The 14648-nt window shown below is 38.0% G+C and overlaps 1 protein-coding gene and 1 long non-coding RNA gene across 2 annotated transcripts in view; one reads left to right on the top strand and one right to left on the bottom strand.

Annotated features, from left to right (window-relative positions):
- Nucleotides 1–14648, bottom strand: part of LOC137656729 (uncharacterized) — a 289131-nt gene that overhangs the window by 134599 nt on the left and 139884 nt on the right. The window lies entirely within an intron of this gene.
- LOC137655964 (mucin-22-like) lies at nucleotides 96–9244 on the top strand. Its single transcript, XM_068390165.1, is given in 7 exon segments — nucleotides 96–164; nucleotides 591–716; nucleotides 1830–1947; nucleotides 2112–7301; nucleotides 7862–7955; nucleotides 8058–8168; nucleotides 9000–9244. Coding segments are annotated over 7 exon segments (5721 nt in total). The 5' UTR covers nucleotides 96–119; the 3' UTR covers nucleotides 9037–9244.

The raw sequence follows: 14648 nt of genomic DNA, 5'->3' as shown, positions 1-14648 counted from the left end.
CATCTTCTATACCACGCCACTGAAGATGAGGCTAATCACTGAAGCTACAGCACTGGTGTATATAAGGAGGTGGTTGGCTCAGCTGAGACATGTTCTTCTTCTTCTTCAGCTCAGAGAAGATGCAGGTCTCCCAGCTTCTCTTCTTGGTGCTGTCTTCAGCAACGGTAAATTGAGAGCCTTTTACGCCTACTGCTTTTTAAAATGACCTAATTTAATTTACAAGATACAAACTTCTTTATTATTGACGTCATAAATTTCAAATATCGAAGCGCACTTGAATCATTCATTGTAATCAATCTATATTGAAATAGTTTCATTGTGGATAAATAAATTCAATTATTGAAAAAAGATACCAGAAGAGTGAGCTTTATTCAAAATTTAAGGCCAAATCTTTCTGCCAAAGACATTTGTCACTACATTAACATAACTTGGTCCAACATACATACCCACTAACCATAAATAAGAGAAATCTACCTTTTGAGGATGGATAGCTTGCATACAGGAGCAATTATCTAAAACTAATGACGTAATTAACAAAATTAGAGATGTAAACAGCCTTCTACATATCTATTCATCATCTCGATCCCCAGCTGGGGTCTTGTGCGTCTCTGAGGGAGGAAGTGACATCCCAGGTGTGTGGCGAGACAATCTCCTTAGACTTCTCTGCTCAAATCCCACAAGTGACCTGCTCATTAACATGCCCCGGTGATATGCAGGTAAATATACTTCATTATTCTCGTACTCTTTGAACTATTGCCGCTTGAACCAGACCCTTTGGGTCAGTCTGTTTTGCTTTGTGGATCTTCAGTGTTCAGTACACATTGATTCTTGGGTCTAAGAACAAGTTCTCTCCTTCCTTGGATACATTCCATTACCAGCTGTAATGTTGTATTCTCCTTTTATTATCATTATTACTTGCTAAGCTACAACCCTAGTTGGAAAAGTAGGACGCTACAACCCCAAGGGCCCCAACATGGAAAATACCCCAGTGATGAAAGGAAACCGTAACAACATTAAAATAAATAATTCCTATACAAACTATAAAAACTTAAACTAAACAAGAAGCAGAGAAATTTGATAGAATAGTGTGCCAGAGTGTACCCTCAAGCAAGAGAACTCTAACACAAGACAGTGGAAGACCATGATACAGAGACTATGGCACTACCCTAGACTAGAGAACAATGGTTTGATTTTGGAGTGTCCTTCTCCTAGAAGAGCTGCTTACCATAGCTGAAGAGTCTCTTCAACCCTTACTAAGAGGACAGTAGCCACAGAACAATTACAGTACAGTAGTTGACCCTTGGGTGAAAAAGAATTGTTTGGTAATTTCAGTGTTGTTAGGTTTATGAGGACAGAGGAGAATCTGTAAAGAATGTGACAGACTATTCGGTGTATGTGTAGGCAAAGGGAAATAGAACCGTTACCAGAGAGAAAGATCCAATGTAATACAATCTGGCCAGTTGAAGGACCCCATAACTCTCTAGCGGTAGTATCTCAACGGGTGGAGGAAGGAAGTAGCAAGTAGTTACCAAAGTGTTTTATGTAACCTAAAGTTTTTCATCTAAATTCTATACATTAAGAGTCAGACATGCTAATGTCAGCAACAAAAATAGATAATTTTAGTAATACTACAAATATTATCTACGCTTTGAAATGTATGATAGCAATACGTTTTAAAAGGAAGCTAGCGAATTAGATTGTGTGACTTCCTGAAAGTAACCTCTCTCACAAAATCGGTGCATAAGCAGGTCCAATGTGCCTGAAATCCAAAAACACTTATTGAAGGTTTGGAAAAGAAGGAACCATAATATTGTTTCCTCTTGTTTAAGACTTGGTCAGCGGGATCAGTCTACAAGAGACTATCTGCACTCTCGCCATTCAGACTTATGGTGGAATTGCAGTACAACTACTATGGAGTTTCGTGCAATCTTATTGAATCAGTAACAGGTAAGGGTTTAAAATTTTTCAGGAACGTTTGGTTACAAAATATATTCTATGTAGTTAATTACAGGTTGAAAATCATAGATAATTTCAGTTATGAAATAACTTTACATGTTAAAATATGAAGAAGAAAATTTACACAATACTAATGTGGGAATGATTAATTCCAGACGAAGAACTCCTCAACAACTATCGAGATGAGAGTGGCATATGCAATTCATTGGCAACAACAATTCAAACTTCAAGTGCAACATCTGCAACTGAGGAATCATCTGCAGCAGAAACATCAGTTATTGTTACTGATTACACATATGCTACATCTCCATCAGGAACTTCAATTATAGATGAGGTAAATACATCTGCAACAGGCACCACTAGCTATGGAATGACAACGGCTTCAGGAACTGAAACAGCCTATGGAACAGGATCCTCAGTTACTGGTTCTGAAACATCTGCATCTGGAACTTCAGGTTCTTACGCTAAAAGCACATTTGCTACGGGTACCACTAACAATGGAATAACAACAGCTTCAGTAGCATATACTTCAGGAACTGAAACAGCCTCTGGAACAGGATCTTCAGCTACTGGTTCTGGGACATCTGCATCTGGAACTTCAGGTTCTTATACTGAAAATACATCTGCAACAGATAGTGTGATCAATGGAATAACAACTGCTTCAGCACAATATATTTCAGGAACTGAAATATCCTATGTAACAGGATCTTCAGTTACTGGATCTGAAACATCTCCATCTGGATTTTCCGGTTCTTATGCAGAAAGCACATCTGCTACAGGTACCACTAACAATGGAATAACAACAGCTTCAGTAGCATATACTTCAGGAACTGAAACAGCCTCTGGAACAGGATCCTCAGTTACTGGTTCTGGAACATCTCCATCTGGAACTTCAGGTTCCTACGCTGAAAGCACATTTGCTACGGGTACCACTGACAATGGAATAACAACAGCTTCAGTAGCATATACTTCAGGAACTGAAACAGCCACTGGAACAGGATCATCAGTTACTGGTTCTGGAACATCTGCATCTGGAACTTCAGGTTCCTACGCTGAAAGCACATTTGCTACGGGCACCACTAACAATGGAATAACAACAGCTTCAGTAGCATATACCTCAGGAACTGAAACAGCCTCTGGAACAGGATCCTCAGTTACTGGTTCTGGAACATCTCCATCTGGAACTTCAGGTTCCTACGCTGAAAGCACATTTGCTACGGGTACCACTAACAATGGAATAACAACAGCTTCAGTAATCTATACTTCAGGAACTGAAACAGCCTCTGGAACAGGATCTTCAGCTACTGGTTCTGGGACATCTGCATCTGGAACTTCAGGTTCTTATACTGAAAATACATCTGCAACAGATAGTGTGATCAATGGAATAACAACTGCTTCAGCACAATATATTTCAGGAACTGAAATATCCTATGTAACAGGATCTTCAGTTACTGGATCTGAAACATCTCCATCTGGATTTTCCGGTTCTTATGCAGAAAGCACATCTGCTACAGGTACCACTAACAATGGAATAACAACAGCTTCAGTAGCATATACTTCAGGAACTGAAACAGCCTCTGGAACAGGATCCTCAGTTACTGGTTCTGGAACATCTCCATCTGGAACTTCAGGTTCCTACGCTGAAAGCACATTTGCTACGGGTACCACTAACAATGGAATAACAACAGCTTCAGTAGCATATACTTCAGGAACTGAAACAGCCACTGGAACAGGATCATCAGTTACTGGTTCTGGAACATCTGCATCTGGAACTTCAGGTTCCTACGCTGAAAGCACATTTGCTACGGGTACCACTAACAATGGAATAACAACAGCTTCAGTAGCATATACCTCAGGAACTGAAACAGCCTCTGGAACAGGATCCTCAGTTACTGGTTCTGGAACATCTCCATCTGGAACTTCAGGTTCCTACGCTGAAAGCACATTTGCTACGGGTACCACTAACAATGGAATAACAACAGCTTCAGTAATCTATACTTCAGGAACTGAAACAGCCTCTGGAACAGGATCTTCAGCTACTGGTTCTGGGACATCTGCATCTGGAACTTCAGGTTCTTATACTGAAAATACATCTGCAACAGATAGTGTGATCAATGGAATAACAACTGCTTCAGCACAATATATTTCAGGAACTGAAATATCCTATGTAACAGGATCTTCAGTTACTGGATCTGAAACATCTCCATCTGGATTTTCCGGTTCTTATGCAGAAAGCACATCTGCTACAGGTACCACTAACAATGGAATAACAACAGCTTCAGTAGCATATACTTCAGGAACTGAAACAGCCTCTGGAACAGGATCCTCAGTTACTGGTTCTGGAACATCTCCATCTGGAACTTCAGGTTCCTACGCTGAAAGCATATTTGCTACGGGTACCACTAACAATGGAATAACAACAGCTTCAGAAGCATATACTTCAGGAACTGAAACAACCTCTGGAACAGGATCATCAGTTACTGGTTCTGGAACATCTGCATCTGGAACTTCAGGTTCCTACGCTGAAAGCACATTTGCTACGGGTACCACTAACAATGGAATAACAACAGCTTCAGTAGCATATACCTCAGGAACTGAAACAGCCTCTGGAACAGGATCATCAGTTACTGGTTCTGGAACATCTCCATCTGGAACTTCAGGTTCCTACGCTGAAAGCACATTTGATACGGGTACCACTAACAATGGAAAAACAACAGCTTCAGTAATCTATACTTCAGGAACTGAAACAGCCTCTGGAACAGGATCTTCAGCTACTGGTTCTGGGACATCTGCATCTGGAACTTCAGGTTCTTATACTGAAAATACATCTGCAACAGATAGTGTGATCAATGGAATAACAACTGCTTCAGCACAATATATTTCAGGAACTGAAATATCCTATGTAACAGGATCTTCAGTTACTGGATCTGAAACATCTCCATCTGGATTTTCCAGTTCTTATGCAGAAAGCACATCTGCTACAGGTACCACTAACAATGGAATAACAACAGCTTCAGTAGCATATACTTCAGGAACTGAAACAGCCTCTGGAACAGGATCCTCAGTTACTGGTTCTGGAACATCTCCATCTGGAACTTCAGGTTCATACGCTGAAAGCACATTTGCTACGGGTACCACTAACAATTGAATAACAACAGCTTCAGTAGCATATACTTCTGGAACTGAAACAGCCACTGGAACAGGATCATCAGTTACTGGTTCTGGAACATCTGCATCTGGAACTTCAGGTTCCTACGCTGAAAGCACATTTGCTACGGGTACCACTAACAATGGAATAACAACAGCTTCAGTAGCATATACCTCAGGAACTGAAACAGCCTCTGGAACAGGATCCTCAGTTACTGGTTCTGGAACATCTCCATCTGGAACTTCAGGTTCCTACGCTGAAAGCACATTTGCTACGGGTACCACTAACAATGGAATAACAACAGCGTCAGTAATCTATACTTCAGGAACTGAAACAGCCTCTGGAACAGGATCTTCAGCTACTGGTTCTGGGACATCTGCATCTGGAACTACAGGTTCTTATACTGAAAATTCATCTGCAACAGACAGTGTGATCAATGGAATAACAACTGCTTCAGCACAATATATTTCAGGAACTGAAACATCCTATGAAATAGGATCTTCAGTTACTGGATCTGAAACATCTCCATCTGGATTTTCCAGTTCTTATGCTGAAAGCACACCTGCTACAGGTACCACTAGCAATGGAATAACAACAGCTTCAGTAGCACATACTTCAGGAACTGAAACAGCCTCTGGAACAGGATCTTCAGTTACTGGTTCTGAAACATCTCCATCTGGAACTTCAGGTTCTTACGCTGAAAGCACTTCTGCTACAGGTACCACTAACAATGGAATAACAACAGCTTCAGTAGCATATACTTCAGGAACTGAAACAGCCTCTGGAACAGGATCTTCAATAACTGGTTCTGAAACATCTCCATCTGGAACTTCAGGTTCTTATGCTGAAAGCACTTCTGCTACAGGTACCACTAACAATGGAATAACAACAGCTTCAGTAGCATATACTTCAGGAACTGAAACAGCCTCTGGAACAGGATCTTCAGCTACTGGTTCTGAAACATCTCAATCTGGAACTTCAGGTTCTTATGTTGAAAGCACATCTGCTACAGGTACCACTAGCAATGGCGTAACAACTGCTTCTGTAACATACACTTCAGGAACTGAAACAGCCTCTGGAACAGGATCCTCAGTTACTGGTTCGGAAACATCTCCATCAGGTGCTTCAGTTTCATATGTTGAAAACAGTTCTGCAACAAGTAGTGTTAGTGTTGAGGTTACAACTGCTTCAGGGAATTCTTTCACTGAGACAAACTCTGCAGAAGTCACAGGTACAACAGTTATAGGAATGAAAACAACTAATGAAGAACTATCTACTTTAGATAGTGACAATGAAGTAAAAACTCCAGGCACTTCCTTTGTTACTTCAAAAACTACTACACCTGAATCACCCGATGTTACCACAAATGTACCATCTACTCTTGAACTTACAACTACTCCAGAAATAGAAACAAATGCACCTCAAGAAACCACCACTCCTGGAATGAAAACAACTATTGAAGAACTAACTACTTTAGATAGTGACAATGAAGTAAAAACTCCAGGCACTTCCTTCGTTACTTCAAAAAGTACCACACCTGAATCACCTGATGTTACCACAAATGTACCATCTACTTCTATTGAACTTACAACTACTCCAGAAATAGAAACAAATGCACCTCAAGAAACCACCACTCCTGGAATGAAAACAGCTATTGAAGAACTATCTACTTTAGATAGCGACAATGAAGTAAAAACTCCAGGCACTTCCTTTGTTACTTCAAAAACTACCACACCTGAATCACCTGATGTTACCACAAATGTACCATCTACTCTTGAACTTACAACTACTCCAGAAATAGAAACAAAAGCACCTCAAGAAACCACCAATCCTGGATGTGGTAAAAATGAACAAGTTAACAACGGAGAACAGATAGATGTAGTTACTACCACTGAACCTACAATAACTACAACCACAACTATGCCCACTACCACCACTACCACAACTGTACCTGTAACTACCACCACCACTCCTACTACGACCATCACAACCACAACCACCACAGCAACTACCTCCACAACTACAACTACACCTGCTCCAGTATATGTCTGTCCTAGTGGATGGCAGAGGTTCGCTGACTCATGCTACCAAGTGTCTTCAGTGAAAGGCTCTTGGGACTCGGGAAATAAATACTGCACAGATAAAGGTGGTTCTTACGTTACAATCTCTTCATTAAATGAACAGAACTTTGTTAAAGGTAAGTAACTGATTGGGTACTTTCGGCCTTTTTACACCAGTTTTCTGAGAACAAAAATGTACATGGAAAAGGAATCTTTCTGAAACGCATAATTCCAATGAAAAATAATCAGTCATTCTTGAGTATTAATAGTATTTAGTATTGCATTACACAAAATTTACAGTATATGATACATTTACGAAGGGAATTTTAATGCCTAAGAAAGCTCTGTACATTATCCTATACACAAAACTTACAGTATATGATGCCTTTATAAAGGGAATTCTCACTCTTGAAAAAGCTCTGTACTTTGTCCTATCTTTTTGAAAAACACACATTTAACTGATGGAGAGTGGATTAACATTTTATTCTTTACTTATAGAATATGTATGATTATTTTAGCATCATTTGGTCCATCAGACAGTGTAAAATTTTCTTACAGACTCGGCCTTTAATATCACATTAATTTCTAGCACAAGCATTTTTTCCCTTCTTGAATATCTCAAAGCTTCTGCATCTTAGATAATAGTGTATATCAGTGAATCCTCTGAATATTAAAAGTATTTTTCGTCCTTATGAAGGTCTGCTAAGTGATAACACATGGATAGGCTACAATGACAAAGCTAAAGAAGGAACCTTCGTTTGGTCGTCTGGTGAAACCTCTACATACAAGTTGTAAGGATCGTTTTACAATCACATACTGATAATTATACATTTGTTCATAATATGTCACATCATCTTGTTTCTTTTTCATTTATATTTACTATCACCACTTAGATTTAACAGCGGAGAACCAAACAACGGATTCTGGAGCTCAGAAGACTGCGTTGAAATGCGGAAGGAATATGGCTACAAATGGAATGATGAGGGCTGCTCTTCTAGTAACTAGTGAGTGTTGCAGTGAGATTAACAACAAAGAATTCTTTCTTACTGAATCATCTGTGCTCTGTCTCATAATGACATTTTTGGTGGCTTCCCGCCACTTGGGAATAATTGTTCACTTAACCCTCCATTATTGCTTTCACTTCGGACCAGCATGAATCTATAAACTCTCATTGCAGTCAACCTAGATATTTGTAATCTCCCCCATAAATCATTTAGTGCTATACATTTTGGGATTAATTACATTATATTTTACCTGATGCAATTTTAGCAGATAGTAAATGCACCTCAATCAGGATACTGTCTAGATTGTACTTTACCTGGTGCAATGTTTGCAGTTAGTAATTCAGTATTGGTAATATGCTTTTAGGTTCCAAATACCTTACTGTTTCCCTTCCACGTTCCACACATTCCCTTTAACAAATATTTTCTAGTTAAACTATAACAAATATTAATTTAAACTATAAATATATAATACAGTATTAATCCTAAGATAACTAAATCTTTCATTTGCTGAAAGGACAAGAGGTGCTCGAACAAACAAACTAAATCACCTGGACTCCTTTATGTGTGACCATGTCACTGTTAAATTCTTTGGGGGGGGGAGGAGGAAGAATTAGCTTTACTGATCATTAAACTATCTCTGTTTTATTCAACTCACCATTCCTTTCTAGTGGGAGAATTCATTTCCAATGTTATTTCAATAAGACACTATTGAGAAAGATGATTATTCATATTTATTCTCAATTGCATGTTTTTTTTTCTTGTCTATTTTGTGATCAATCAGATACTTTAATTCAATGTTTACTGATGCTTTTATTAACATCTTCTTTTCAGTTATGCTTGCGAGACTACCCTGGTTGTACAGGCATAAAGCACCTTGGCGCTATCTGACCTAAAAAATTTCTGGATGCAACAGGAAAGCCATTTTCAGCTAATTCAACTAGAACTTGAATAAGGGTCTTCATATTAGCATGTATATACCAAAATATTGGCATGCTCTGTTTATAAATATATCAGGATAAATGTTTTCCAAGGTGCTATAAACTCCCAGTGCCTCTTTCTATTTGTTATCAGATGTAGCACAATTGAAAAAATATAATAAAGAGCATTGAAATAGAACATATGATTATCCAGGATAAACCAGCTTAAACATGGCAAGAAATTTAGAACCAATTTATTAGGGTGCACAAGCCTTGTTATTTCTGAGATATAGTCAGCAAGAACTAGAACATGTTTTTAATAACTTTCCATTACAGTGTACAAAATTTACACCTTTGAGAGAAACTATCCTAAATTTTATTTGGATCTAACAAATATTAAGGCATATAAAAACTTTTCTTTATCCTTTTTTCTTCTTTGTATTTTCTGTCTTTTATCAATACAAGCTGCTGAATTACCTAAAAGATAAATGTAAAAATTTGAAGAACAAAAATTGTCACTACCTGTAGGATAACCAGAGAAGTTCAAGTGATGTGGCCATGTATCCAGTATAACATGTATTTGTGTGCTACTGTTATTAACACACATTTGGGTTCCCTTCAAATGTCATCTTCAATGTGTTGTATATTAGACTTGATATGTTACATCTTCAAGTAAAGTGTAGGTAAGTTAACCTTAAAATAGTTTATTCTTTAAAAAACAGTATTAACATCTCCATCACAGGAGTATAGATGGTTTGGTCAGATGACCATTCCGTATGACATCTCAGTAAGAACTACCACAAATATCCATATTCACGTTAAAGTTTATTTAGTTATCTCAGCACTTAATGATTTATAGTAAACACAACATTAATACCGGAAGGTACTTAGTTCCGTTCTCATAGACAACTCTTTCTCACGGCTTGGTTGTGTTTACTCTCCATGAAAAATGTTACATTGCTGAGGTTTGGCATTCTCATCCTGTTTATGATATGACTATGGCATTTCTCACACTTCTCCTACTTCCACAGTGACCTCTTAGGTCAAGTGTTTTAAACATGTAATATCTATATATTACAAATGTATGTTCTTGTAATATTTCTGATAATCTATGTTGGCCTACCCACTTACATTTGATATAGCAAAACCAAAATGCTACCTTCACAGTTCCAAGGTGGCAAGACAACAGCACAACACTAGTGCGAGTAACTGCTGCCCCGCATGTCATGTGACAATAACCCTCCAATGAACCTACGATAGGATACGCTACGTTAACTACCACTAATAATCATATACCAGAAATTTACTCTCTGTACTCCTATCAACTAAACACCATAGATGTCATAATCCAGAGAAGCTCTTACTAACAGTTATTCTTCATACCAGCAGTAATAAAAGACAATCCGCGATGCCCAATACAGTACAACCTTTCCATACAAAAGTTGTGTCAACTAGACCGCCACTTGCTACTATTCGTCCCTCCTTTCCTGTTCCAGTTCCATTCGCCTAATCTTTGCCTTGGCTCTTTCTTAACTAACATTGCATGCCCCACTACTCATGGTTATTCTATATTTCCACAAACATACCCACATTCTTTCTCAGGCTCACCAACCAGAGTATTATTGTCATATCAGCCACCATTCACCAGTGCCTTTCCCCTCATACAGGCAGCTGTCTCTGTGTGACTGACGCAGTTCTACCTCATCATCTTCATTCATTTTGCAATATTCATCACTCGTCTCCTACTTTGACTGGTCAGTAATTCCTGTAATGTCTAGGATTTGTCCATGTAAACCATCAACAGATATATCAATCCGAGAATGGAGATTTGTTGCCCTATCTCTTCCTTATTGGGTTGAGCATCAATAATTTCGTGGTTTCACCAATACATATTCCCAATGTTTGTCAGTACCAAACTAAAGTGCCGTCACTCAGGCTGAAACATTCCCCTTTGAAACATGGATTCATCACCCTGCTTCAATCTCAGTGACATCTTATAAAAGAATAATGTCCAAACTATTCCACCAATCTCAACTATGGCATTGATCATCCTGTGGTCTCAATGATTCCATATCCAATTTCCCTATATGCTGTCCTGGAGAAATGTCTGATGTTCCACTTGTCGATCACTTCCTTGAAAGCTTTTATACAAACCGAAAGAAAGAGCTATAGTCTATCAGCATATCGCCCATCTTTTCCATCTCTAGGAACATTAAATCTAACTCACCAGCAATTTCAGACACTTTCTCTGACCACAAACCCTTTCAAATTCCCACTGTCTATAGTCCATTTCTTTAACCGAGGCAGATTTGCAACGACTCGCAGCGGTGCCCTTTTAGCTCGGAAAAGTTTCCTGATCGCTGATTGGTTAGAATTATCTAGCCCAACCAATCAGCGATCAGGAAACTTTTCCGAGCTAAAAGGGCACCGCTGCGAGTCGGTGCAAATATGCCTCGATAAAAGAAATGGACTATAGACCACAATCAATCATATAGAGATACAGGCCTCACCCATAATGTGATACATCTATTGTTATTCTCTCGCCTACTGGTTTATGGAAGTTGGTCTTTCTACGCCATTCCAAACCCGCAGAATTTCTTAGTTCGTCAATCCATCGTCTTCTATACTTTCCCTGCTTCTTCTGTAATCTCTAGTAACCCATTCTGTTATTCTTAATGTCCATCTATTATCTGTCATTCTCATTATACGTCCTGCCCATGTCCAATCAATTTTGTTACATGTTGTTAGACTATCTTCTACTTTAGTTTGCTCTGGTATCCATGTTGCTTTTTTTCTGTCTCTGAGTGTTATTACCATCATTATTATTACCACAGCTCTCTGAATTGTAATTAGCTTACGTTCTACGGCTTTTGTAAGTCTGGAATGTTTCTCATGCATAACAGAATACTGGTAATACCATCTGATTTAATACTTTTCTTTTTAGATAAAGTGGCATTTTGTTTTCAAAATCTCATTTTGTTTACCAATAGCTATCTATCCCATACTTATCCATCTTTATACATATGTGTATATACAGTATATATGTATGTGTATATATATATATATATATATATATATATATATATATATATATATATATACAAAACTGTTGATATAGTCAATCAAATACATTGAAAAGGATTAAAATGACAATTTTTAGAGCCCTAAACACACACACACAGAGACACACACACACATATATATATATATATATATATATATATATATATATATAGAGAGAGAGAGAGAGAGAGAGAGAGAGAGAGAGAGAGAGAGAGAGAGAGAGAGAGAGAGAGCCTATACTGTAAGCCTATACATATATGGGCTATACTATAGGTCTCGAGAGAGAGAGAGAGAGAGAGAGAGAGAGAGAGAGAGAGAGAGAGAGAGAGAGAGAGACCTATAGTATAGCCCATATATGTATAGGCTTACAGTATAGGCTCTCTCTCTCTCTCTCTCTCTCTCTCTCTCTCTCTCTCTCTCTCTCTCTCTCTCTATATATATATATATATATATATATATACACGCTTACAGTATAGCCTATTATGAATAGACCTACATTATAGCTGATCTTTGAATAGGCCTATAATAAGCCTATCTATGTATAGCCTACAGAATAGCCCATCTATGATTAGGCATACGGTATAGCCCATCTACGCATGGGCCTACAGTATAGCCTCTAAACGTATAGACTTAGAGCATAGCCTAGATTATGTATAGGCCTACTGTATATTTATGTGCAATGCACCTTTGTCTTTTATTGCATCGAAAGGTTCCCGGTTTAAGGGCGTTTATCGAAGGAGTGTGAGATTATGTTATTCAGCATTGAAGTCTGTCTTGCACGTAGAGCAAAATGCTTTCTCTTGAGAGGCATATTGCGTATGCAAAAAGCTGTAATTATCCCTTAAGCAACTAAGTTAAGCATATTATATATGAATAATAAAGATTTATGTTTGTAGGTTTGCTTATTCTAATAAAAAAACTTCACAGAACAAATATAACGTTAAACACAAGACCAACTTATTGTAAACCAGGCGAGAATAGAAAACGGGAGTTTTTACTCTTTCAAAGTTGCTGAAGGACATTCCATTAGATTTTACCATTTTTTATTTATATAAAAATTTATATTATTATAAGATTAAATAAAAAAACATATTCTATATCTATTTTATTTGTGTTAATTGTTATAAAGCATTGTTATAACGAAAGGTTTACTTTTACAAAGAATTGTAGACGTAGTGAGAGAGATGCCAGATATCGCTATTTGAGAAGGAAAACAAAACGGTTTAACCCGGAAAATTTTCCTCTTCAAAATTATTTATCGAATAGATTCTTTGATGTAAATTTCTACATGCTTGATTTTTTCCACAAATATTCGGATTTTTTTTATTGAAGTTTCTCTCGAGCTACCCGTTATATTGAAGTGGTCTTCCGTTGTTCAAACAGAGATTGACTGGAATCCGTTCAAAGCGTAGCAGACGAATTTCGCCAGTACAGAAAAACGAGTTAGTTTAGACCGACTGCAGCTTCTGCTTTCCTTCGATGGTCGTCTTCGAGAGCTCTTTGGAGAGCTTCATCTTCGTCGTGTCCGTCCTTCTGTGCATTTTACGGTCTGTCCAATGCATGAAGGCCGTGGTTTGCCTTAGGCCGATCTAACATCATCCTCGTTCAAATTTAGTTGTGGAGGAACGCGAAGATCATTGATCTTACAGCGACTAAAGTCACAAGAACGCCATTCCTAAAAGTATTCAGGAAGAGGATGGGAAAACCTCTCCAATTCCGCAAAGAAGAATGCAGCGGTTTTGGGGGATGTCATGCAGGGAGAAGACCATGTTTGCCGAAGGATGAAATGATAAAGAAGCGAAAGACGTGCAGGAAAGGAACATTGGGAGCTTCGTTGGCAATTGAAGATCAGGAAGGAAACTGGAAGAACAGAGGAAGATTGAAAAGCGTCGAGAATCCGAGGAAGACCTTGAAGCCCGAATGTAGCAGTGATGTTGTCTGGAGCGGATCTTGTGGTCTTCTGAAGCCTTTGAGGAAAATTCTTTTCGTCTTCAGAGTCATCTATGAAATTATTTATTTCTGAATTTCTAAATACCTAAAATTCCTTACAAATATTTCGATTTTGTATTGGAATTCTTATTGTACTACCATTTGTATTCCACTGATTAATATATTCAATGTAGCTCTAATGAATAAAATACTAATTTTAGAAAATCGTCTTTACTTCTCCTTTATGTTATCCTATTGTAAATGATTTTAGAAGCCGATTGTAGTAGACATTGGCCTAAAAAAGGAGTGTTGTGATAATTTCTGTCGATTTTGTGGTATTCAAAATAGAAATCGTGAAAAATTAACAAAATGAATCTTTCATCTGATCACGAATCCAGCTCAGGCATCTGTTTTGTTTTGAAGACTCTCGAATTCTCCGAAGACATTCTGGGCTCCGGGATCTGTTTGGTTTTGAATGTCTCCAGATCAAGTTCATTTTTTTTCAAAATATACCAAAATCAAGGTGGAGGAAAGGTATTGACAGAAATGGAGAATTGTAATAATGTGTGTT

The sequence above is a fragment of the Palaemon carinicauda genome, chromosome 17 (assembly GCF_036898095.1).
Source record: "Palaemon carinicauda isolate YSFRI2023 chromosome 17, ASM3689809v2, whole genome shotgun sequence".
Lineage (NCBI taxonomy): Eukaryota > Metazoa > Arthropoda > Malacostraca > Decapoda > Palaemonidae > Palaemon > Palaemon carinicauda.
The sequence above is the reverse complement of the archived record's forward strand: the minus strand, read 5'-3'. Positions and strand labels throughout refer to the sequence as shown.